The following is a 25,503-nucleotide window of genomic DNA, read 5'->3' as shown; positions in this document are numbered from 1 at the left end:
TTTTACCTGAAAGACAAAGCAATTCCACATACTTCAGTTACTCCCAACAGACAACAATGTACTGTTTAATGATTAACCTGAGTCACGAAAGCTGGCAAAATTTTAACAGCAACCACTTCAAGGTGTTACAGTTTTTTCTTTTTTGGATTTTTATTATTTCTCTCAAGAGAACATATAACTACTCCAAGTTTTTGCTTTCTGAAACAGTTTAAAAGAGGGAGTGGGCATTATGGATCCAGGCAAAGTGAAACTTCTACGATGATAGACTATAATATATGCATTTGATTCTGACTACCACTTGGTTCAACCCAGCACAGGATTCTGGAGCTCTGTCCGTAACTGCATAAAATCGTCTATACTGAGACTCCAGTAAGCAGTATACTAATCCATAAAATGGGAGCTACACCAACCCCCTCCCCCCCAATCTCTCTATATTTTGCAGCAGCCAACCTTCTTACTGAACTCCTATTCACCTATGCATGAACACACGTACTGGATAAATCTAAACTACTTCAGAGCTACTACATTATAAATCCTTTTACATTCTTATTGTATACATCCCAGTTGGAATTATGCTATCCTGATTTTCAAACTGAAAACCCATTCCTATTTGAGCACTTACTTCTATTCATCACCTTCAAATATTACCCACCAGCATTCATATCTTATTTCCTTTCCAGTACTACCCTCCCCCTGCCCCCACACACCCTGTGTGTGTTACAATTAGCAAATGTTTTCTTTCCACTTGGCTTTGTTATATACACACCACAACTGGGGAGTAATCTGAGGACAAGGTAGTTCAGTGCTCTGAGAGAGAGATATGTCCAGGTATATCATCAAGTTTATCTACTTTTTCTAATTATTGGTCCATCTCTATTAACATGCAATTCACATTTTTTTCTTCTATACTTGCTTCTTAGAGATTCCATTTTAGTGCAATTCCTAAATTCTAAAGGAATAGTTTCTAAAGTCTTTCGCCTAAAAAATTTACACCTGAACTATCACTACATTCAAAAGACAAGACACCATTTTTTAAAAGCCTGAAGTACAACAAAGTGTAACAAACGATACTGAGATGAAATCATGATTTTATAATTAAGATTTGACTATCTCAAGGGCATCTCACCAGGGCTCTTCAGAATATCTAAGACACTTCCTTCTTTCAGGGTTTTCGCCACTCTGAAAGGGCTCTCGCAATCTTCATCTTGCTTCTTCTTACAGCTTGTACTGTTCACTGCAGTGGTATCTTGAGCTGTAATTTTTGTAATTGTAAAAGATATTACGACAAGAAAAAGCAAGTTACATGCATTAGAAAGATCTTTCAATCAACTTCTTAAAAAAAGAAAAAAAATTACCATAACCCAAAGATAATGAACAACAAAGGATTGTACATCTCTCCTCCAAAAGAGTAAAAATATATATATATAAACTATACATAACCTACAAATGAGTCAGTTATAGATCCACTATAATGGTAAGAGTCAATGAGTTCACCAGTAATTAAGAAAATCAAAACAAGTCTTACAGAGGATATGGCCACTGGGACAAGCTCAAACACTGTATGAAATACGCCTTGATTATACAGAAACTTTAAACTGATTTAAAAACAACATTCAGACTTTCCTGGTGGTACAGTGGTTAGGAATCAGCCTGCCGATGCAGGAACATGGGTTCGATTCCTTGGTCCAGGAAGATTCCACATGCCCTGGGGTAAGTAAGCCCACGAACCACACCTCCTGAAGCCTGCGCCCCCCCAGAGCCTGTGCTCCCCCAACAGAGAAGCCACCGAGACGAGAAGCAGAGAGCAGCCCCTGCTTGCCAGAACTACAGAAAGTCCATGTGCAGCAAAGAAGACCCAGGGCAGTCAAAAATAGTTTTTAGAAGTTTTTAAAATGTTTAAAGCTTTTAAAAATGATTGTTTAAGTCAGATACTTCTTCTAAAAATTCACCCTATGATGGAAAATACCTGTCAGTTATTATGCTGAAAACCTGAATGATAAATACACGATAAACTAGCTACATAAATAACAGAACACTGACACGATGGAATGCTATGCAGCCACAAAAATCATTCTCAGAACAGTTACAGGAAAGAGTAGGTTAGAAAGTCCAGAAGATTGTGCCTGTTTACATCTACAGTAATGCTGTTACTTTTTGTTTCCCAAACTTGCTAAAATGAATATATACTTAAAATAAGTATAATGTTCTTATGCTTAAAATACTCTACACTGTATGATAATCATTTTGTCAACACATTTTTAATGGGGAGTGTTTCTGTTTACAGCTGAAGTATTGTTTGAAAATTACCTGACGGTTGCATGTGTGTGTGTGTGTGCAGAGGAGTGAAGGTGGGAGAAACAGGACTGGTCACAAAATAGCAAAGGCTGAAGCTCAGTAAAGTGTATCTGGGGATTCAGTCTACTATTCTATTTCTGAGAATGCCTGAAATTTTCAAAAGTATAAATAACCAGGTTTTTTTAAGTTTTCACCAATTTAGTAGTAACGGGTAAAGCAGTTCAAGAAAACCTATCTACGCTTACTTCACATCATGAGCAAAAATTAATTCAAAATGGATTGATGATCAAAACAAGAGAACTAAAACCATAAAACTCTTGAAAAGAAAACCTAGGAGGTACATCTTCATGACCATGACAGTGAATTCTTAGGACACCAAAAGCAGAAGAAAAAAAACTAAACTTCACTAAAATTAGAAATCTCTGTGCATCCAAGGACATAAGAAAGTGACAAGACAATCAACTGAACAGGAAAAAAATACTTGCAAATCACATACCTGATAAAGATCTAGTATCCAGACCATACAAAAAGGCAAGTAACTCAGCAACACAAAGAGAAACCAATTTAAAAAATGGGCAAAGGACTTAAACAGACATTTCTCCCAAAAAGACATGTAAAAGGCCAAAAGCACATGAGAAGATGCTAAACACGAGTTCAAGTTTTTAAAGCACAAGGCATCCATCGTCCTTGCTTGGTCCTGCAATAAATCTTTCTCCATTAAAAAGAAAAACGAAAACTAAACACAGGCCTCAGGGACATAAATGTAAATCAAAACCACAACGAAGCATCGCTTCATACCCACTAGGACGGCTATCATCAAAAAACGGAAAAGAATAAGCATGGTGAGAACGTGGAGAGTCCTGCTGGTGGGAATGTGAACAGGCTGGCTGCTGAGAAGTTTTATTAATTACTCAAAAAGTTAAATGTAGGACTACCATCTGACCTGTCAATTCCATTCCTAGGTACATCCTCTGAAGTACCGAAGCCAGTATTGAAACAAACACAAGTACACGTACCTTTATTAGCAACACTATTCACAACAGTCAAAAGGTGGAATGACCCAGATGTCCACCAACAAATAAACGGATAAGTTATGGTATATCAAAAGAGCGGAGCGTCATTCAGCCACAAAGGAATGATGTTAACAGTACACATTACGACACAAACAAACCTTGAAAACCTGAGAGAAGCCAGATGCACAAAGTCACACTGTATGATTCCAGAACAGGTGAATACACAGAAATAGAACATGGATTACTAGTTGCCAGCAGTCAGGGGGAACAGGAAATGGAGAAAAACTGGTTAGTGGGTACTTCCTTTCAGGAGTGATAACATGTTTTGTACTAATTAAAGGTGGTGACTGCACAACACTGTGCATGTAGTAAACACCACTGAATGTTTCCCTTTAAACGATCAACTTCATTCCTGTCATTGTTTAGTCACTAAGTCACATCTGACTCTGCAACCCCATGGACTGTATGTAGCCCGCCAGGCTCCTGTGTCCATGGGGTTTCCCAGGCAAACACCATTTCCTTCTCCAGGGAATCGTCTCAACTCAAGGATCGAACCTGTGTCTGCTGTATTGGCAGGCGGGTTCTTTACCCCTGAGCCACTAGAGAAGCCCATGATTATATCTTATCTCAATTTCACCTCAATAATAAAAATGTGCAAAAACCAAAACACCATACCTACTTCTTACAATTGTGTCAAAATGAAGAAAAATTGGCTTTTATTCATTATCACATTCTATATTCCTTTACAGTCAAAATTGAATTGCTTTTAGAATTTAAGGTAAATTTTAAGGATTTCTTCCAGTGTACTCAAAGAGATGGAAAAAGATAATGCGAAAATTAGCTCCTATCATACAGTAATTAACCATGACTTCCAATTTTCAATCAGCTTTTCAAATCAGCTTACCAAAGTGGTAAGAAACAGAGGTGTCAATGTAAGAACAATTCTATATATACTACTTAAAATACACGTCTTAAAAACTCTTGAGTAATTTCCCCACATGTAATGAAACACAAAAGTTGTTTTAACAAACTTACTCATTCAGGGATGATTAGTAAAGCATTAGTAAAAATGGAAGCATTTTAATGCCTATTCCCTCATGAAATCTGAATAGGTTTATTCCTTCTTGAATTCACAGTAACATTAAAGAAAAAAAAGTCATATGTTAAGTACACCTGAAATATACTTGTTACTTTCTCTTACACAGGGCTGTTTTAGTCAACAGAAGTTAAGACTGCAAACATACCAGTCAAATTCTTATTCTGTGCTACCTGCAGAACCTATACTCTTGTCTTCCAGACCATACAAACCAAAGATCTTCTCAGCTTAGGGGTCCTGGTTCTTTGATATTCTGATTTTTTTTTTTTTTTTAATCTATCTATGAGGGAAGATCTAGTTTTTTAAGATTCCCAAACTCAGAAGATAGTCAAAGAAACACTTCTGAATAAGGCAACAGCCCCATAACTGATACCTCAGCCCATAATACCCCTCTCCCACCCACACCCCCTCAACACACTGCTGTTACTGCAAGGAACCATCTCACACCCCGCCCCCCCCGAGTATAAAAATCATGCAGTGTTTTCCTATCATTCAAATTAAAATTCAATTATTTAGCATAGCACTCAAGAATCTTTAGAACTTAAAGCTACCTCTCAATCTCATGACAAATTATTTGCTATTTTCAAAGTGCATCAGGCTTTTCCTCTTGTTGTCTTGTATTTGCTGTTTGCTGGGGGAAAAGCCCTTCCTCTCAATTCTTGACCTGAGCAGTTTAGCCCAGATGATTCTTCATTCCCCAAGCACCCAATACTTGAGAGCACACATCATGACCACCACAGCAAATTCCTATGGTCTAATTATCTATTCAGATATATAATTTTTTGAGAAAGAGCCCATTTTTTTGAGAAATTATGTACTACTACTGTCTGCAGAGGCTGGTATAATCCTTATGCATAAAAATGCTTGTGAACTCAAGAGAAACCCAGAGATGGAATCCACTGTAATTACAATGTGGAACACCCTTGAATTTCCTATACTGAGATTTCATTTATAATAAACTGTCACTTTTTTGGGATTAAACTGGATAAATTTGCTATTGTGACCATCCCCTTCACAAGCTGTAACTTATTCACATTTAGGGAGCTAATTATATTCACATAAAAGCATTTACAAGAATGGCCAAAGGTAAAAGAAGTAATCTGAAATATTAACCTATTTTTATGTAAACTATTATGAGAAAAAGTATCTTACCTGAACTGCTTGTAATTGGTTCTGAAACACTACTAGGGCCAGAAAGCTCTGCTGTTTTTGCCACAGGCACACTAAATGTAAATCCAATCTGTAGAGAGAGAAGGTGTCCTTTAACTGTCCATTTAGCTGCAAACAACCCATCAAATATAAAGCTCTATTTCAAGTCAAAAAAGTATACTGGATTTCACATATTCTAAGATTCACAGTTTTTCCTATTTTAAATCTCTAAAATCAGTGTGCTTCTTATAATGAATGATGTGTCCTAGTTTAACAAGAGCATTTTAAATTTCTAAAGCATTTTTTCATTCAAAGCATTACATAAAATAATAATGTATTCCTGATGCCCACTTTCGGGTTTCTAAATGCCATTTCCTAATAAAAAGTATGAGACTTCATGGACATCGAGTAGATTTCAGGCATTTGGCAGGGAAATTACAAAATAATCTGGAACATCTAGTTGTAACAGAAAACAAGCCAAGGACACAGTAAAAAAACAGAAGGTAACATGTCTAGTCAAGGCTATGGTTCTTCCAGTGGTCATATATGGATGTAAGAGTTGGACTGTGAAGAAGGCTGAGCGCCGAAGAATTGATGCTTTTGAACTGTGGTGTTGGAGAAGACTCTTGAGAGTCCCTTGGACTGCAAGGAGATCCAACCAGTCCATTCTGAAGGAGATTAGCCCTGGTATTTCTTTGGAGGGAATGATGTGAAAGCTGAAACTCCAGTACTTTGGCCACCTCATGCGAAGAGATGACTCATTGGAAAAGACTCTGATGCTGGGAGGGATTGGGGGCAAGAGGAGAAGGGGACGACAGAGGATGAGATGGCTGGATGGCATCACTGACTCGATGGACTTGAGTCTGAGTGAACGCTGGGAGTTGGTGATAGACAGGGAGGCCTGGTGTGCTGCGATTCATGGGGTCGCAAAGAGTCAGACACGACTGAGTGACTGAACTGAACTGAACATATTTAAATGATACACATGCCAAATAGAGATGGGGCAACTAGAACATCAAACTTATGTACTATTTTTTTTTAATATTTATGTATTTAGCTGTGCTGGGTTTCAGTTGTGCTATGTGGGATCCAGTTCTTCAACCAGGGCCCGAGCCTGGGCCCTCTGCACTGGGTGGAGGGGCCGCAGGCTGGCAGGCGGGGTCCCAGCCACTGGCCACCAAGGAAGTCTCCAACTTATATACCACTCTTACTCAAAATATTTACTATGAAGAAACAAATATATAGTGGCACATAAAACCTTCCAACTTTTCTAGATTAAAGCCAATCCAAGAGACATGCTAACTTAATGCAATATGACTTAGTTGCTAAGTCTTAATTGTAACTGGATCCGGTACCAAGAGAAACAAAACAGCAATTAAACGAGAGTCTGAGGCTGATGGGTAAATCTGAATGTGCACACTATGTTACTATTAACATCATGTTACATTTTTTGGGGTATGACAACTGTATTATGGGTATGCAAAAAGTATCTTTTTTCTTAGGGGATACAAAGAAAATTAAGGATACCAAAATATCTCCATCCTAACTTCCAAATGGTACATGAGAAGATGCATACATATATATATACACATATATTTTGTGTATAGATGTTCAAAGTTTTCTGTACATTGGAATTTTTTTGGTAAGAAAAATGGCATTTCTTACCAGCAATGGTAAATTACAGCTTAAAAATACAGTATGCCTTTGGAATCAATCAATATGCAACACTCTTTGCTTGCTACTTACAGATGACGGAGGTAGTACATCTGACTCAGTAGATTTTACAATTGGAGATGAAAATCTAAACAAGGGGCTGCCAGTGCTGTTTGGAGAGGTCACTTGTACCTGGTTTTTCAAATTATTAAAGAAATGACAGAAAAAGCTTTTTAGAAAAAGAAATTGGCAGTGAAATAGACCTTAAGCAAATTAATTACAAAGAAGCCAAAAGCATTTTTTTCCCTTTTAAATTAAAAAAAAAAAATCACTTTTAATTTCTGAAAACTACTCAACATGAAACTGTTATAAGATTTGGCTTCCTCTTCAAAGAGGAATATACATGATCTTGGAGGGAGATAATTACTTAAGGGAGAAAAATAAACATCTATAAGAAATGTTCAGAAAAAGTAAGTCAGGAAAAAAGCAAACAAATTTCAGGAGCAGATTAAAGATGTTAATCCTACTTGAGAAATTTTTTAAAAAAGCAGAAATTCATTATTAACCAAAAATAAAGTATTTTCAATGGAAATATTGTTTGAAAACAGACTTACAATACATTCATAAGAATTGAAGAATGTTCCCATTACGATGTACATTTTTTTAAAAAGCCAATGCTATTTCCGTTTTTCTCAAATTTCTGAGTTGTTAATTCCCATAGTGAAAATTAAGCACTGATTTAATCAGGTTAGTTTTTTTAAAATAAAGAAAAAACAAAAAGCACCTCTATGGAACAATGGGTTTTTTTTTACCTTATTTGTTAATGATTGTGAAGGACTAATGGGTGATGGAGAGGAAGTTGTGATCACAGAAGAACTAAAATTGAAGGTAGGCAGTGAAGAACTGGTGATGGGTAGAGAGATTTTCGGTAATACTGGTACTTCCACTTCCTAAAACACAACATATTTTATAATGACAAATTTCATCTTTTGTGTCATTCTGTTGTATCAACGTTATTTTCAGCTAGAACAGATATAGTTACATGTAAATTCAGAATAAACAGGGACGAGGCAGCACTATGCAGTGTTAACAATGTAGGCTCTTGAATAAGAAAAAACTAAACAAGATTTGAATCCCAGCTGTGCCACCAGCCAGAAATGTGACTTTGTGAACCTATCTGTCCTCAGTACCAATTTCCTAGCTGGTGAAAATGAAAAAAAAAAAAAAAAAAAAAAATTAACATATCAGAGTTGTGGTTTAAATATGAAACAAAGTCACTTTTGGTCTTGGCATGTAACATCAGCATTCTAAACATCAGTACTGATGAGTTTGGTGAACTGCTTCGGTTTTTATTTCAATGTAAGCAAAGATCTCCACTAGTCTCAAATTACCCATATTAGAACAGACAAAAATTGAGTTCCACTTCCGCTAATGGTGGAAGACCTTGTATTTAACCAATGCTCTGACAAGTAACAATTACAGATGCTTGACAATATATTAAAAACAACCATCTGAAAACATTAGAAAGCAACCAAAAGCAAGTAGATATTGGAGGGAAGAAGATACTGAGAAGAAGGGAGGAGTTTCTTGTCCTCTTTGAGTTGGTACCAGTTGGACAGTTGAAATTCAAAGAAAACTGCCAATCTGTTGATTGAGGCATTCAAAGGACAGACTAGGGTGACCACAGTAGCTAGAAAATAAGGGGAGATGAAGTGCCACAGAAGGGGAGTCCCAAGTCTGCATATAAACTCTCCAAATCTCTGGCAGAGCAAATCTGTGTAAACTACAGGTGTATAATAAAGGCACTTGGATAAAACAAAACTAAAACCTGCTCTACAGGTTCTTCAGGGTGAAGGGAAATGATACCAAATGGAGATTTAGATTTCTGGAAGAAGTGGAGAATATGTGAGTAAACTTCTCTTCCTCTTAGTTTCTTTAAAATACACATTAAGTATGTAAAGCAAAAATATATTGTGGATTTACAGCATATCTAAATGTAATATAAATGATATATAGGATAAAATACCAAGGAAAAGGCGGTGGTAAATCAAACTATAAAGTTACAAGATTCTTAAATCTTATAGGAAATGATCAATATTAACACAAAGTAGAATTTAAAGAGTTAAAGACACCATAATCCCAAGAGGACTGTGTAAATTATTAGAAGGGTCAGAGATATAAAACCAACAAATAATTAAAATGGAATGCTAAGAAATATCCAATTAACCCAAAAGAAGGAAGCTTTCAAAAAGAACAAGAGAGAAATAAAAAAATGGGGAAAATAGAAAATAAAAAAAGGTAGACCTTAATCCAACCATACCAGTAATTATGTTATTTATAAGTAAACATGCAAATTAGAAAATTAAAAAAAGGGCAAGCAAGACTCAATTACATGCTCTCTGTAAGAGATTTACTTACATTAAACATAAAGACAGATAAATAGATTGGAAGTTAATGGATGGACAAAAATTTAACTTGCAAATAGTAACCCTAAGAACGCATATTTTAGTATCAGAGTGGCTGGCTATATTAAATACCAGATAAAGTAGATTTCAAGACAAAGAATATTTCCAAAGACTTTTTTAAAGGACATTTAGTAATATTAAAAGGGGTAAATTACTGAGAGGCCACCATAGATAAGGTGTACACGCCAATGAGGGCCTCAAGATAAACAAGCAAAAACTGATATAATTAACAGGAAAAAGACAAACTCACCAAGTAAAAGCTGACAACTTTTAACTCATATCTCAACAATTTACTAGACACATACCTCCCTTCCTACTCCCCGCAAAATTCAGTAAGAACAAAGATGACGTTAGAATTATTACAGTCATCTTATCTGACACTCAACAACCACAGAATACACAATGGGCAAGACTCAAGAAGCAGACCACGAGCTGGGCTACAGCAAGTCTCAATGCATTTCACAACATTAAAATCATGACTAAACCCACTTCTAAATACTCTATGGATCATATACGAAATCCAAAAGAAAACTAGGAAAATCTTCTCACAGAAACACCACTATAAATCTTCTAGAGGAAAACACAGGAAGACTTTTTTTGTAGACAGGGATAGGTTTCTTAGGATACAAACCGTAAATATAATGGGAAAATGTTTAAGTTCAGACTTCATAAAAGTTAGAACATCTGCTAATCAGAAGACACTGTTAGGAAAAGGAATAGGCAAGTCAGACAGAGAGTAAATATTTGTAAGACACGTATCTTGACAAAGTACTTGGATCTAAAATTTATAGAGTTCCTACAACTGAATAATAGTAAGACAACCCTATTTTTAAAAGACCAAAAGTTCTAAATTAACACTTCTCAAAGGAAGATATTATGGCCAATAAACACATAAACAAGAACAAAATATTAAGCAAGAGGGAAAGGCAAATTAAAATTACAATGAGACATCGTCATACACAAAGCAGAATGGCTAAAATTTAAAAGATGACAATCAACTATTGATAAAGATGTAGAGTAACAAAAGCCCCATCCATTGATGTTACAATTACTTTGGGGAAAGTAAGTCTGTCAGTTTACTTAAAAAGTTAAATATATATAACCTCAGGACTTCATGTCTACTGTTGCTGTCTACCTGAGACTATCCCAACATTATGTAAATCAGCAGTATTCCAATATAAAATGAAAAGTTTGGGGGGAAAAAACCCCACAGACTAGGCAACCAACTTGGGCAGCCACTCATTATTAGTATCTCTTTCCTCAGAAATGTGGAGACTGTAACTTGAGTGGAACAAAGCAGGGACAGACAGGTCAGGGCAGGCATCCTGGGGTGCAAAACCAGCAGTGGGCAGGAATGGAGAGGGGGTCCAGAGAAGGGAGAAGGTGATAAAGGGGCTTTGATTTTCATAAAACTCCTCACATTTAGTAAACCAGATAGTAAAAGTCAACAAATTTTTAACCCCCCTCCAAATGTCTCAAAACAGCAAAGTTATATTAAACACATACCTATCTGCAAGACAGCTAAAATTGAGCTATATAGATCAGTCTAAGCTACAGCTGAAGATCTTAGAAACTGTATCTTTAAAAACAGAAACTAAAGGGAAATAAAACTCCCAATCTGTCACCTGGTAAACACTAAACCAAGCTAATGCTTTCCTCTTATCAGGATAAACTTTTAAGAAGGTGGGGCCACACATTTTACCAAGAAATATAAAAGCTTTTCTAAAGAACTATCTAATCCTTTATGAATGAGATACTCACTTTGTTACATATACATGGGCAAGGCAAATAACTCATTTTCTAAATGTAATGAATCAAATCTACATAAAGAGTTTCAAGCAGAAAAGAAAAATTTTCTAAGTACAAAATTTTATATGCTACATGATCAACTTTATTTTTAAGATGTTGTAATGCAGTAACACATCCCCTCCCTTCCCCACACTCTAGCGCAGCAACAAGTAGAACCTAAGGGCAAAGTCTCAAGACCCGTAACTGAGCCAAGGTCCCCAGCATGATCTCAAATATCAGAACCCAACAGGCATATGGCAGAAAGCCCAAACTGCCAAAGTCAAGCTTCTGATAAGTCAGAGAGGCACAAACGCAGGACAAGATCTTATACTGGAAAAGGGGAGATTAAAAAAAAAAAAAAAAAAAAAGAAAAACACAGACCTCTCACTCTAAGCAAGGCTGCAAAAAAAAATACCAATAGATACGAAGGAAACACACACACACAGAGCAATTTCAATCAAAACATTAATTTCACAGTCAACAGAAGACCTCCTACTTAAAAACCTAAAAACATACTCCTAATTCCTCATGGGTCAATGAGAAAGTCACAAATACAATTTCAATTAGAAAAAAAGCACAAATCAAAGTACGATATACATAACTTCAAAGATTTAGCCAGGCTGAAACTGATTTACAGAAGACTGAAATGGACCCAGATGCAACTCAATGTAGTTAGAAAATATACAGTGCAACCTAAACAGAAAAGTTAATTTAACCAATCTTCAGTGAGTCCTTATCGTTTTCAAACTTTCATGTTCAGTATACATAAAGAATTCTTCCCAGTAAAAGAAATAACCCAAAGGGGAAAAAAATGGATCAAGAGAAAATGCAAAATGGCCAAGAAACTCACAAAAAGATGTCTCCTCACCCTAGTAAAGAAGGAAATGCAAATTAAAAATCCAATGGCATATCACTTCACATTCATAACATTAATATTAAAAAGAAAAAAAAAATCAAGTACTGGTAAAAATAAAGGAAAACCAGATCTACCTGTTATGTGGAAGCATTAAACTGTAAAAGTACCCTGAAGAGCAATAAGGCAAGATGTGTATCATCCCCTACAATCCAACAATTCCATTCCCAGACAAGTAGCCTGGAGAAGTCCTACACGTGTACTGGGGGAGATGGGCATACATGCTCACACTGGCGTGTACAGGAATCAACCCAAAGGCACCTGCAGAATGGGCTGTGCTGAGTCTTCATACTGGATAAATACGTAACAGGGAAAACCTGCTATTTTTTGCAAGACTGATATATTTTACAAATAATAAGGAAAAGGCCCATGAGACAAACACATCATGTTTCAGGAATGGGCAAAACCAAACTACATAATAGTTATTTCAAGGGTCAAATAATTTCAATTGCAATAGTTTTATTTGAAAAATTACGGCTTTAGACTAGGGATACCCAAGAAATTTAAGGTATTAGATTAGGTCACAGTGAAGATGGTTTAAAAAGCCTGATAGTTTAAAACATACACACACTTTTAAGGAACTGTTTCAATGGTAGATAATTCCTATGCTGGGTCTCCCCTAACCTCATCCTTCCAAGGGACCTCCAGGTGGGTCCCTCATCACCGCATCAAAACTTTTAATAATAAACTTCAAGGTATTAAGATACTTCAAAATATATGTCAAAGAGCATAACCTTACCTCCTTCTCTTGAGGTTTAGATGCCACAACACGTGTTCTCTCTCGCCTCATCTTGCCACCTCCACCACCTACTCCAGGAGATAAACCATTGGCTGCAGACATACTGAAATTTGGATAAGAAAAGCCACTAGGCAAAGAAAAAGAAAATTAAAACAAATGAAATATTACTCTGGTCCATAACTTGTTAATTAATACTAAAAAAAAAAAAAAAGATGTCAACAATTAAGAAAATAAATGTTCAGCTGAATGTGATTTTAAAAGCTCACAGATTTCTATGTGTAGATTTCTATTTCTTTAAACTTCTTAATCTTCAAGAAGGCAGATACAAATCAAATATAGGCCTTACAAAAAATATAAAGAAGCTTCACTATAAAGATGACAATACCTTTCTTGTTGCTCTCTATTTTGTCCTGGTGTAGTATTTTTTTCATAATCAGTCTAAAAAAAAAGGAATATAACATATTTATATAGCTGCTTATTTAATTTTAACACCACCTTTTTATCTGTGAACTTTAATATTTGGTGTCAGGAATTTGACAGTTGTTTAATGAATTTTAAAATCTACAACTCATACCCTGTCACCTGAATGATGACCAAGAGTTACAGTGTGATTATACACAAACTGATAATAAGCACAACTGTCTTTTAAACAAAACTGTAGCATACAAATTTAATACACATTATCAACCACACAAATATTTTACTTATGGCCTATTAAATGTGCAATCAAATTTACACTGACGGTCCTTTTGAAATGATTCTCTGCAACTTAAAGAGTTCTTCCATCTAAAGGAATGAGGGTTCCTTGGAGAACTGGCTGATTTCAGGGCTGGGGCTGAAAACTCACAAGATGAGCCTGGGTTGTTTTATAATATTAAAAAGCAACTAAGTGCTTGAAAAATGATGTGAAATATTAAAAGGACATGAGCCGGTTCAAAGGCCAAATATGGGACAGTGAACATCAAAATAAATAATCCTAATAAAAGATTACAATCTTATCAAATTTAAGAATTCACACTGACTTAAATAAATACATAGAGAAATACATACATAGAGAAAACTTCCTACAGTAGAAAACCAACTTCATAAAGGTAGAAGAAATAGTAGAATTAGAAAACCACCATTTGGCATCTACAAATAAAAGATTCAGGCAAATATCATCAAAACTGCTAACAGTGGTGGGTAAAAAGGATATTTATACTCTTAAAGTTATCTTATTAGTTATAAAAGGTACAATACTAGCAATTTCACAGTGAAGAAATCCCATTGACACCACCTAAACTGCTGATCACAGCATCAGTGCAGGACAAACTGGCAGAAACTGCCGGATATTATGATACTGAGAAGAGTTCAGAATTTGTTCTGTGGTATTACTACCGAAAGTGCCTAACCAGAATCTGCTGCCGCTGCTGCTAAGTCGCTTTAGTCGTGTCCAACTCTGTGCGATCCCACAGACGGCAGCCCACCAGGTTCCCCCATCCCTGGGATTCTCCAGGTAAGAACACTGGAGTGGGTTGCCATTTCTTTCTCCAACCAGAATCTAATCATGAGCAAACAAACATCCTTGTACTCCTTCAGAAATATCAATGTTATGAAATACCAAAAACAAACCCCCCCAAAACCAAAAAAACTGTTCTAGACTAAAGGAGATAAAGAGATTTGACAAATTTAACACATGATCTTCCATTTTTGTTCTTTTGGGACAACTGGCATCCTAACAAAATTTGCAATTAACAGTATTGTATTGATGATAAGTTTCTTTCTGGTTTGGGTAACTTCTTCAGGTATGTGAGGGAATTTCTTGTTTGTAGAAACAGAAAAAGATAAAGGAAATGTAGTAAAATGTGGACTTAAGATTTTTCATGCAAGTCCAAAATTATGTTCAAATTATTTTTTAAAGTCTGATAAAGCAAATATGACAAAATGTTAAAGACTGGTGAGTCAAGTTAAAGCAAATAGGTAAATACTGTATTGTATTATTCTCTCAATTTCAGTTTGAAATTTTTCAAGAAATTGAGTTGCCATGAAGATTCAATGAGCTTAAACCAACAAAGGCACAAATAGGAAGATGTTTTATAAATGGAAAAAGAACACACTTTAGTTAAATGACACAGGAAAACAGACAGACCCAGGACATGAGACAAAGTAGAAGACAAATGATCTGGCCTTTTCAAATACCAATGTGCCTAGCAATTCTACTCCAAGGTATAAGACCCAAGAGAAATGAATATCAATGTCCACAAAAAAACTGGCACTTGTATCAAAGTTCATTGCAATATTATTCATCACAGTGAAAAAGTGAAAAGGACCCAAATGTCCCTCAACTGATGAATGGATAAACAAAATCACTACATCTAAACAATGAAATATTATTCAGCAATAAAAAGGAACAATGTTCTGATATGAGGTGAACCTAAAAACATCATGCTAATGATGAAAATATGAAATAAGCCAAACACTAAGAACTACTTATTTTAAGATTTCATATATACGAAATGTCCAGATAAGTAAATCTAAAGAGAAAGATAAATGGCTGCCTCAGGCTGGAGGTGGAGAGGTGAGAAGTGACTACTAATGGATATGAGATGTGGGGGAGAGGACGATAAGAATGTTCTGAAACTGACTAGTGACACAGACGAACAACTGTAAATGCACTAAATCCACTGAGCTATAAACTCTAAGGTGAATAGCAAGGTATGAGAATCACATCTCAATACAGAAGCAACATAAGAATAAAAACAGTGTGGTGAGGGTAAAGATTTGAGGTCTAGAAAGACAAAACCACAAGTAATACACTTGTTTGGATACCGGCTCAAAAAAGCAGCTATAGGGAATTCCCTGGCTGTCCAGTGGTTAGGACTCAGTACTTTTCCTGCCAGAGCCCCAGGGTTCAATCCCTGGTTGGGGAATTAAGATCACACAAGCTGAGCAGTGGCAAAAAAGCAGCAGCTATAAACAACATATGAACTAGATTATTAGATAATATTAGGAAGGAACTGACATTAACTTTCTTAAACATGGTAACATAGGAGATATTAGTGTATCATATAGTATACCAAAGTACTCTGGGTGAACAGTCATGATACCTGAAATTTTCAAATAGCTCAACAACGCAGACAAAACACACAAATAAAGGTAGTGTGGCAAAATTATTTAATATAAACAATGCTTGCTAGTAAACACTAATTCAGGATATGACCAAGGTGTCAACCATTAAAAGCCATACCAATTCATAATCACTAATTCACAAACTTCACGCATTATCTAGTTGCTAGACTGCAATAGTAAATAATTGTACTTTACAATGTATTCTTATTTATTTTAATCAATACTCAAAGACTAGTGAAAATAAACACATACTCACACTGTACTTTTTATCTATTCTTTGATTAGTCTTCCTTAATTCACCAGATGGAGTCAAAGATGGTTTAAAATAAACAGTTCGATTTGCTGCTATGGAAACTGGCTTTGGGATCATGAGTCTCTGAACAGGGGGGTACTGAGAGTCCACCTTAGAGAGAGGCAGAAATCAAAGACAAACTTTTATTTTCATATACCAGCCACGAATGTCTAAAAATTATTTGACAATAGCTAATATAACCGAGAGACTATGAGTACCTAGTTCTAGAGAAATACACAGTGGGTGCAAACAAACACTAAGAGGAAAAACTAAAAGTAAACGAATGTGTATTAACATTGATATTATTAATCTATGTAAGTACGAATTTATTTAGACATATACCTATATATACATATACTTTCAAAATGGTTTCACCGACTATTTTATTCTAAACTTAATGACTTCACACACATGTGACACACACAAGGAAACTTCTACAGAGCATTTTGAATACTCTAAGCTTTTACAGGATGAATCTCAAATATATGAACCAAAATTGATTTTGCCACATTTTCCCCAAATTACTATCTATATTTTCTTCACTTATAAATATTTAACTAGGCGACCCACTCCAGTACTCTTGCCTGGAGAATCCCAGGGACGGAGGAGCCTGGTAGGCTGCAGTCCATGGGGTCACTAAGAGTCGGACATGACTGAGCGACTTCACTTTCACTTTTCACTTTCATGCATTGGAGAAGGAAATGGCAGCCCACTCCAGTGTTCTTGCCTGGAGAATCCCAGGTACAGGGGAGCCTGGTGGGCTGCCATCTATGGGGTCGCACAGAGTCGGACACAACTGAAGGGACTCAGCAGCAGCAGCTATGAAAACTTTAATTGCTTAAAATGTGTGCAAATCTCTCCAAGTAAACTTTCCTCCATTGTTATTTAAAAACCAAGTCTTTACAATTTAAGTCTAATTAGTAAAGCACAGTGAAGAATTCCAAATCTTAAGATGAACTGGCTTTGTTATCGAAGAACACAAGTGTTATGTCAACGTCTTTTGGTACACTGAAACACAGCAAAACTCCAGTTGGTGTGAGATGACTATAAAGCCAAGGGCTTCTACTTTGTCCAAAGATTATAATACTATGAATACAGTCCTTTCACCCAGCAGCAGCTGTGAACAATGTTGGTTTCCAGGGCAAAGCCTCCATCTAGTCCCTAGCTCTTCCCTAAATCCTCATCACGAATGTGATCCTACAATTCAATGAGAAAGTCTATTTTGTAGACTGTTCTGATTGCAACTGTGAAACCTGAACAACAATACTGTATCCTGGCCTTTATATTTCCTAGCATTCGCTACCAAAATTTTACTGAAACTACTGTTGTCGTCATTTACTTGTTGTGTCAGACTCTTGCAACCCCATCAACTTATACTATACTCAATCACTAATAAAATTTTTGTTGATGAGAACTTCTCTTATGACATAATTTTAAAATTTTACTTCTTTTTAAACAATCTGATATAAATGAGTCACAGAAAAGCAGATAATGGCTTAACTTAATCCCATTACAGCAGCCAATAATGAATTCCCTCTTGCTTTATTACAAATGTCTGAAAGGGAAAGTCTCAGTCGAGTCCACCTCTTTGCGACCCAACGGACTATACAGTCTATGGAATTCCCCAGGGCAGAATACTGGAGTGGGTAGCTTTTCCCTTCTCCGGGATCTTCCCAACCCAGGGATCGAACCCAGATCTCCCACACTGCAGGAGGATTCTTTACCAGCTGAGCCATAAGGTAATACTAAAAACTGAGAAATAATGCTATCCCAAGAAAAAGCTCAATTAATATTTTCTTTTCTGCATCAGAACTGCAGTAAAATAATTGTCATTTACCAGTATCTTGAACACAGTTCCTACAATTAATTCAGAGATTTATGATAATTTTAATCAATTACTCCTGAGGGAACCTGGTGGTGTAATAAATGCTTTACAAGGAATTATGTGGGAATCTGCTTTCCCTTAAGGGCACTTATACATAAATATAACTGACAAAAATTATACCTCTTTAACCTTAACTATCAAGCATTTCCCACAATAAAACCCCAAACTAATTTTAACCAAATAGAATGTGATAAAAAGGTTTATCAAGATATAACTATTACATTTTTCATTAGCTCTGCTGTCTTGGCTGACTGATGGAAGAAGTAATGCAAACTGGAAATCCTATCACACATAACTGATTTGACATGTTTATGAGGAAAACTTACAAAGTAACCATGTTCAATGAGAACTTTAGTTCATTGAACTGCTAATTAAACATGTCAAGCTCTGTTCACGCCTATCTTCATTTATCAAAAGATAAGAGTTACTCATATAAAGACAGCCAGAAATATACAAAATAGTTAACTAATAAGAACCTACTGTACAGCACAGGAACTCAAGACTCTGTAACAACCTATATGGGAAAAGAACCTAAAAAAAGAGGGAATACATGTATATGCATAACTGATTCACTCTGCTGTATACCTGAAACACAATACTGTAAATCAATTATTAAAAAAAAAGACTGCCAGGATACTGAAAATGGAAATGCCAAGATATAATTAATATATAGCATCTACTACATATACAGCATGTGCTAAGGCCCTCACAAGAAACTGCAAAATCCAAGTTAAAAAAAAAAAAGTCCATTTTTTTCAAACAGGTTCCTTAATGACCATCAACTAAAGCCAATTTATGTATTTGCCAACTTAAAAATAAACATAAAACTGCCAGTACCTTAGATAAATGCTAAAGAAGGCTTACCTTTTCCCTTTTGGCCTGAAAGTCTGTGGTGGTATCCATCCCACTCCTATCAAGAGGCTAAATAAATAAAATACCATTAGAATGGACGGGAAACTGAAAAATATGGTATCACCAACATGTGAAAACGTACCTCTTTAAAGATTTAAAAGTCAACTTACAGAATTCAGAGGAGAAGAAAAAACAGATGGAATTCTTTTTGCATCCTGTTAATGTTGAAATAACGAAATTAAGATTTCTCACTAAGCTTAAATTTTGCTATATTCCTGAATCTAATTGTGATTTTAAAAACTTACCGCTAGAGGACTTGACATCTTCTCCAAGGACTGCAATATCCTCCGAGCTGTTGAACTGGTCACACCATAGGCCTGTGCACTGGGCTGCTTAGCTTTCATCTGTCTTCTGACTGGTGCCTATAATGTAAACCTTGAGTTATTTGCTGGAACTTTATACTCTAAAGCACAAATTTCAGAGAGTGAAAATAACTATGAAACAGAATTTAATGTGCAAAGTGAAAAAGAATTAACTGTTAACATCAACCTGTCTTTGGGTGGTGTCATTAAGCTCATGTTCAACTTTTTTTCTTTATGCCTTAATTGAAAATTTCAATTCTCTGAATCCTGTGAGGGGCGAGGGAGGTTTGGAGGACTCAGAGTACCTGATTTCAGGACTTACTATAAAGATATAGTAATCAAGACAAAAGAACAGTGTTGACAAAAGGATACACACACACACACACACACATCAAAAGAATAGAAAGTCCAGAAATAGAGCCACATATATGGTCAATTCATTTTCAAAAAAGCTGCAAAGACAATTCAATGGTTAAAGTACAATCTTATCAACAAACAGTACGTACGAGAAAAAATGGACATTCATTTGCTTAAAAGAATGAATCTTGATCCACACTTCATACTATACATAAAAATTTTAACTCAAAATGAATCAAAGGTCTAAATTAAAACCTAAAACTATAAAGCTTTTAAAAGAAAACAGAAGAAAATCTCTGTGACCTGGGGTTGGGTAAAAATTTCTAGACATGACACCAAAGGCATGAACCATAAAAGGAAGAAAAAAAAAAAAAACCTGATATGCTGAATGTCTTCAAAAGTAAAAACTTCTCTCGACAAGGTATTGTTAAGATAAGCCAGAGAATGGGAGAAAATACATGTAAAACATATATCTAATAAAGGACATACACCCTGAATAATGAATTCTCAAAACTCATGAATAAGAAAAAAAAAACTTATTTAAAAATGAGCAAAAGGGACAGATTAAATTGCCAAAGGGGATTAACAGGTGTACCCTTCCATATATAAAATAAGTCACAAGGATGTAATGTATACATAGGGAATATATTCAACAATATTTTAACAACTTTGTATGGCAATGGATAGTAACTGGTCTTGTGGTTATTTCATAATGTATAAAAATATCAAGCCACTATGTTGCATATCTAAAACTAATATTTCATATTGTAACTCAATAAAAAATTTAGATTTTTATTAATGGGCAACATTTGTACACGTACTTCACCCCAGGTATACTGATGGTAATAAGCACCATCATGGTCATTAGGGAAATGCAAAACCACAGTAAGTTGGAATTGTCACTACATGCCTATAAAAAATTGATGACAAGTGCTGACGGTATGGTGAGAACGCAAAGGGGTAGCACCCACTTTGGAAAACACTCCAGTGGTTTATTATAAAATTAATGTATATACCATGTGACTCAGCAATCCAACTTCTAGGAGTATACCCAAGAGAAATGAAAATTAATGTCCATAGCAGTTTTATTCACAATAGACAAAAATTAGAAATAATCTAAGCATCCTTTTACTAGTGAGTAGATAAGCAAACTGTATAACTGCAATAAAAAGGAATTAACTACTGATATATGCAAATATAGACTGATCTGCATAATGCCTAAGTGTATTATGCTAAATAGAATAAGCCACATTCAAAAAAATACACAGTGTATGATTAAATTTATGACATCCTGGGGGAAAAAAAAAGAAAACTACAGGAAAAGAAAACAGATACTGGTTGCCAAGAGGTGGAAGTACAAAGAAGGGCTGACTACAGAGTTTCACAAGAATGTTTTGGTATGATGGAAATGTTTATTCAGTATTTTGAGTGCAGAAGTAGTTATTCAACTGTATGTGTTTAGTTAAAATACAAATACTGTGATAAGGGTAAATTCTACTATATGTTACATACACCTCAACTTTTTAAAAAAGGAATTAACTACCATACTTTCTAAAACACACACACACAAATAATGGATAAAATGTTCACTTTGGTGCAAAATAATATTAATATAGTTCCTAAATGAAAAGAACGCAATCCAGTTTTATCATTTCACCAAAGAATAAATGGACCCAAACTTTTTTTGAGTGACAATAGTTAACTTATTTTTAAAAGAAAAAAAGGTATAAGCCCCCTTCTATTCAAACCAACCTGATACGGTGTGTTCCGTAGTTTAGACTGTCTTACAGCGGCTGCTGCCCCGCCATACGTTGTTTTTCCAGGGTAAAAAGGAGAATCTCCAAGTTGACTTGTTTTAAAAATTGAAGAGTTCCCAAGTGACTGCACAGAAACATAACGATAAATTATAAGACAAGCCCTCAAAACTAATGTGGTTAAATCAAATCAAATTAGGACTCACAGGAGAAAGTGCTCCAAAGGCAGACAAGTTGAATGCTGGTTTTTTTGAGCTGGTGGCAGTGTGCTGTGAGAATGAATGAGAACGTTCAGCCTCTGGGGACCACAGAGGTGGCACCGAAGTGTTCTTTGAAACAGCTATATCTGAAATAAAAATATGCAATGCACAGTAATAACACTATAACAAGGCCTATGCTTTTATACATAGAAAATGAAAATGACAGCCAAGTTAGAAAAAAATTATCCCATGAAATTTATTTTCTACTACCAAAATTATTTACTACCAAATGCCAAGAATACCTTTATCAGAAGCTCTTGAAGAAAAACCACTGGTGGTTGAGATGTTATCATCATCATGCTGAGAGGTAGAATCTTTAATTTCCTTTACGAGGGAAAATCCAGAACTGCCGATGGGGAATGCCGAAGATGTGGAGGGCTGACAGTGTAACGCAGGAGAGTCCAACATGGAGAAATTCAAATGGCTCCGATGAAGAGAAGGCCTTGTTAATACATCTGGATAATTTGAAGCGGTACTAGTTGTTGAGGGTTCTAAAGAGAACAGCAATAACATTATTAACACTCAGTTTAGAAAAAGCAATGTACTATCAAAATAAAAGTGTTTGTTTCAAGAAAATATACTATATAATAAACATAACTTCCATTCAAAACACTGAAGCCTCCTGTGATAAGCCCAATTTAAGATATTCTTTAGCCAAACAAGGTTTTCAACTAAGTGAAATTAACTTGCCTAGCCTACTGCCAAAATACACTTTAGTGATCAAAATATACTTGTCAACAAATTTGGCAAAGTAGCAAAATACAAAATCAACATGCAAAAATCAGTTTTGTTCTATACATTAACAATGAAAAACAAGAAAATTATTCCATTAACAGTAGCATCAAAAAGAATAAAACACTTAGGAATTGACAAAGGAAGTGAAAGAACTTGCAAGATGAAAACTACAAAACATGACTGAAAGAAATTTAAGATGTAAATAAATGGAAAAACATCCCATGTTCTTAGACTGAAAGACCTAAAATTGTTAAAATGTCAATACTACCCAAAGTGATCTGCAGAGTCAATGCAATTTCTTTAAAAAACAAACAAACAAAAAAAAAAAACCCAATGATCCTTTTTTGATGAAATAGAAAAATTTGTCCTAAACTTCCTATTGAATCTCAATCGACCCCTAATGACCAAAATAATCCTGAAAAAGAACAACAAGAATGGAGATGTCACACTTCCTGATTTCAAAAAATCATTACAAAACAGCAATCAAAGGCATGGTGCTGGCCTAAAGACAGACATGTAGACCAAAAGGACATAACAGAGAGCCAAGAAATAAACCCTTACACACACGGTCAAATGATCCCTGACAGAGCACCAACACCAGTCAATGGAAAGAATCGTTTCTTCAATAAATAATTTGGGGAAAACTGGATATCCACAGGCAAAAGAAGGAAACTGGACCCTTTCCTACACCATACACAAAAATAAGCACTAAATGATTAAAGATCTAAACATAAGACTCCAAAATATAAAGTTTACAGAAAAAAACAGAAAAGCTTTAAGATGCTGATCTTGGCAATGATTTCTCAGATATGACAGGCAATAAAAGAAAAAAGACATGTGGGACTGTATCAAACTAAAAAACTTTTGAGCACTAAGACATGATAATCAAGAGGGAAAAGGCAACTTAAGGAATAAAAGAAATAGAAATAAAAATAGAAAATGTTTGCAAATCATATATATGATAAGGTGTCAATATCCAGAACATATAAAGGACTCCTACAATAATAAATCAAACTATCTGATTAAAAATTGGGCAATGGATTTGACCAGACTCTTGTCCAAAAATGATACACAGTCAACAAGCATATGGAAAGATTCTCAACATTTCTAAACAGAGATATGCATATTGAAACCAGTGAGATACCACTTCACACTCCTAAGGACAGCTACTATCACAAAGAATTAAAAACAGAATTACCACACGACCCAACAACTCCACTTCTGGCTATATATCCAAAAGAACTGAGAGTCTCAAAGAGATCTGTATAACCATGTTCGTAACAGCATTATTCACAACAGCCAAAGTTGGAAGAAACCTAAGTGTCCATCAACAGATGAATGAATAATGTGGTAAATACATACAATGAATATTATTGTCGTAAAAAGGAAATAAATTCCGATACACAGAACGATGCGAATGAACTCTGAAGACATTCTGCTAAGTGAAGTGAGTCAGTCACTGAAGGAGAAATATTTACGATTCTACTCATTTGAAGTATGCAGTCAAAGTCATAGCAAAAGTACAATGGTGTTTGCCAGGGGCTGAGGGGAAGGGAATGGGAAATTAGTGTTTAATGTAATAATTTCTTACCAAGTTTGCTCAAGTTAAGGGAGAAACTGGCAGGAGCTTCAAAATTTACTGGTATTGGCACTTACACCTATTGGTATCTAAAGATTATCATATTTCAATTATCTCCACAGTCAGGATTCGTATACACATAGGCTGAAATGTTTCTTATAGCATGAAGTATTCTAATTTTGTAGTAGATCCTAAAAGTGCTTTTTACTGACCCATTCTCTCACCCCCACAGCAGTTTATCCCATGGGATGTTTTCAAGCTATTGGCAGACATCTACTCAATCTAGCATATACAGAAGCCATAGAGAAAAAGCAAGCTAGTATGATACACTTCTACTGGAAGGTATGCTGCTAACAGCAATGCCAGTTTTTCAGGTTTATATAGCTTCCTTACCCTCTAAACCAGGCCCAATAAAGGACACGTTTGGGGACAGTAAGACTAAATGAGGTCATGTCATCTACAGATTCCCATCAGCCATAAAGGCTCAGTTTCCAAGAGCACACCTATGGTATCACAGCGTTAATCAGCCAGTAAATCTAAACTTCAGTCCATGGCTGACCAGCATGGTACATGCACCATTGTGGGTGTCCCCCTCAGAGGCCTGAACTCTTACTGAATCGATAAAAATCTATCCTCTACATTATTTGAGGTTCTCCTCACTGATTAATGCCATTAACCGAGTAAAAGAAATCTAGACACCTCATGGCTCACCATCATTAAAACACGCAATACAAGGAGGTGCATAAACGCAGAAAGCTGCAGACAGCAGGTATCAAAGAGGCTGCAGATTCTGTACCGTTCATTTTAAGGGTGTGCTATTTGAAGGATGTACAATATTCTCCTGGTCCAGTTACTATTAATATATGAGTTACACTGGTAATCGGTAAGCAACATGCAGGATTGTTACATCTAATTTTACACTACTTTAACAGCAAGTATGTCTAAGTTGTTTTGAGAACACACTGTCAAATTTAAGAATAATGTTTCACAGAGTAAACAAAGTGATTTATCGTTATTTATCGTTATCTAATAAGATTTATCGTTATTTATCATTATCTAATAAGATCTATATTCATCACACAGGAGAGTTATCAATTGATACTGTAGTCACACATGTGGCTGTAAGTACTGAATACTTTGAGAAAGACGGAGGCAGCCTGTCAAAAGAGATCTGCCTAGAACTTACAGATTTTAAGACAGGAGCAGGA

General features: G+C 35.5%; 1 protein-coding gene across 2 annotated transcripts in view; it reads right to left on the bottom strand.

Moving 5' to 3' along the window:
* NUP153 (nucleoporin 153) overlaps positions 1 to 25,503 on the bottom strand; it is a 72,054-nt gene that overhangs the window by 26,969 nt on the left and 19,582 nt on the right. For both annotated transcript variants that reach the window (XM_070778355.1, XM_019985628.2), the window contains exons 3-15: positions 22,224 to 22,472; positions 21,928 to 22,067; positions 21,720 to 21,848; positions 19,554 to 19,670; positions 19,419 to 19,463; positions 19,261 to 19,317; positions 16,476 to 16,622; positions 13,497 to 13,549; positions 13,112 to 13,238; positions 8,019 to 8,156; positions 7,300 to 7,398; positions 5,557 to 5,644; positions 1,127 to 1,252 (exon numbers count right to left, since the gene is read on the bottom strand). In XM_070778355.1, the coding sequence (XP_070634456.1) occupies positions 1,127 to 1,252; positions 5,557 to 5,644; positions 7,300 to 7,398; positions 8,019 to 8,156; positions 13,112 to 13,238; positions 13,497 to 13,549; positions 16,476 to 16,622; positions 19,261 to 19,317; positions 19,419 to 19,463; positions 19,554 to 19,670; positions 21,720 to 21,848; positions 21,928 to 22,067; positions 22,224 to 22,472 (1,515 nt within the window). The remainder of the gene's footprint in view (positions 1 to 1,126; positions 1,253 to 5,556; positions 5,645 to 7,299; positions 7,399 to 8,018; positions 8,157 to 13,111; positions 13,239 to 13,496; positions 13,550 to 16,475; positions 16,623 to 19,260; positions 19,318 to 19,418; positions 19,464 to 19,553; positions 19,671 to 21,719; positions 21,849 to 21,927; positions 22,068 to 22,223; positions 22,473 to 25,503) is intronic.

The sequence above is a fragment of the Bos indicus genome, chromosome 23 (genome assembly GCF_029378745.1).
Source record: "Bos indicus isolate NIAB-ARS_2022 breed Sahiwal x Tharparkar chromosome 23, NIAB-ARS_B.indTharparkar_mat_pri_1.0, whole genome shotgun sequence".
Lineage (NCBI taxonomy): Eukaryota > Metazoa > Chordata > Mammalia > Artiodactyla > Bovidae > Bos > Bos indicus.
Note: the sequence above shows the minus strand (reverse complement) of the source record. Positions and strands in the feature narration are given on the sequence as shown.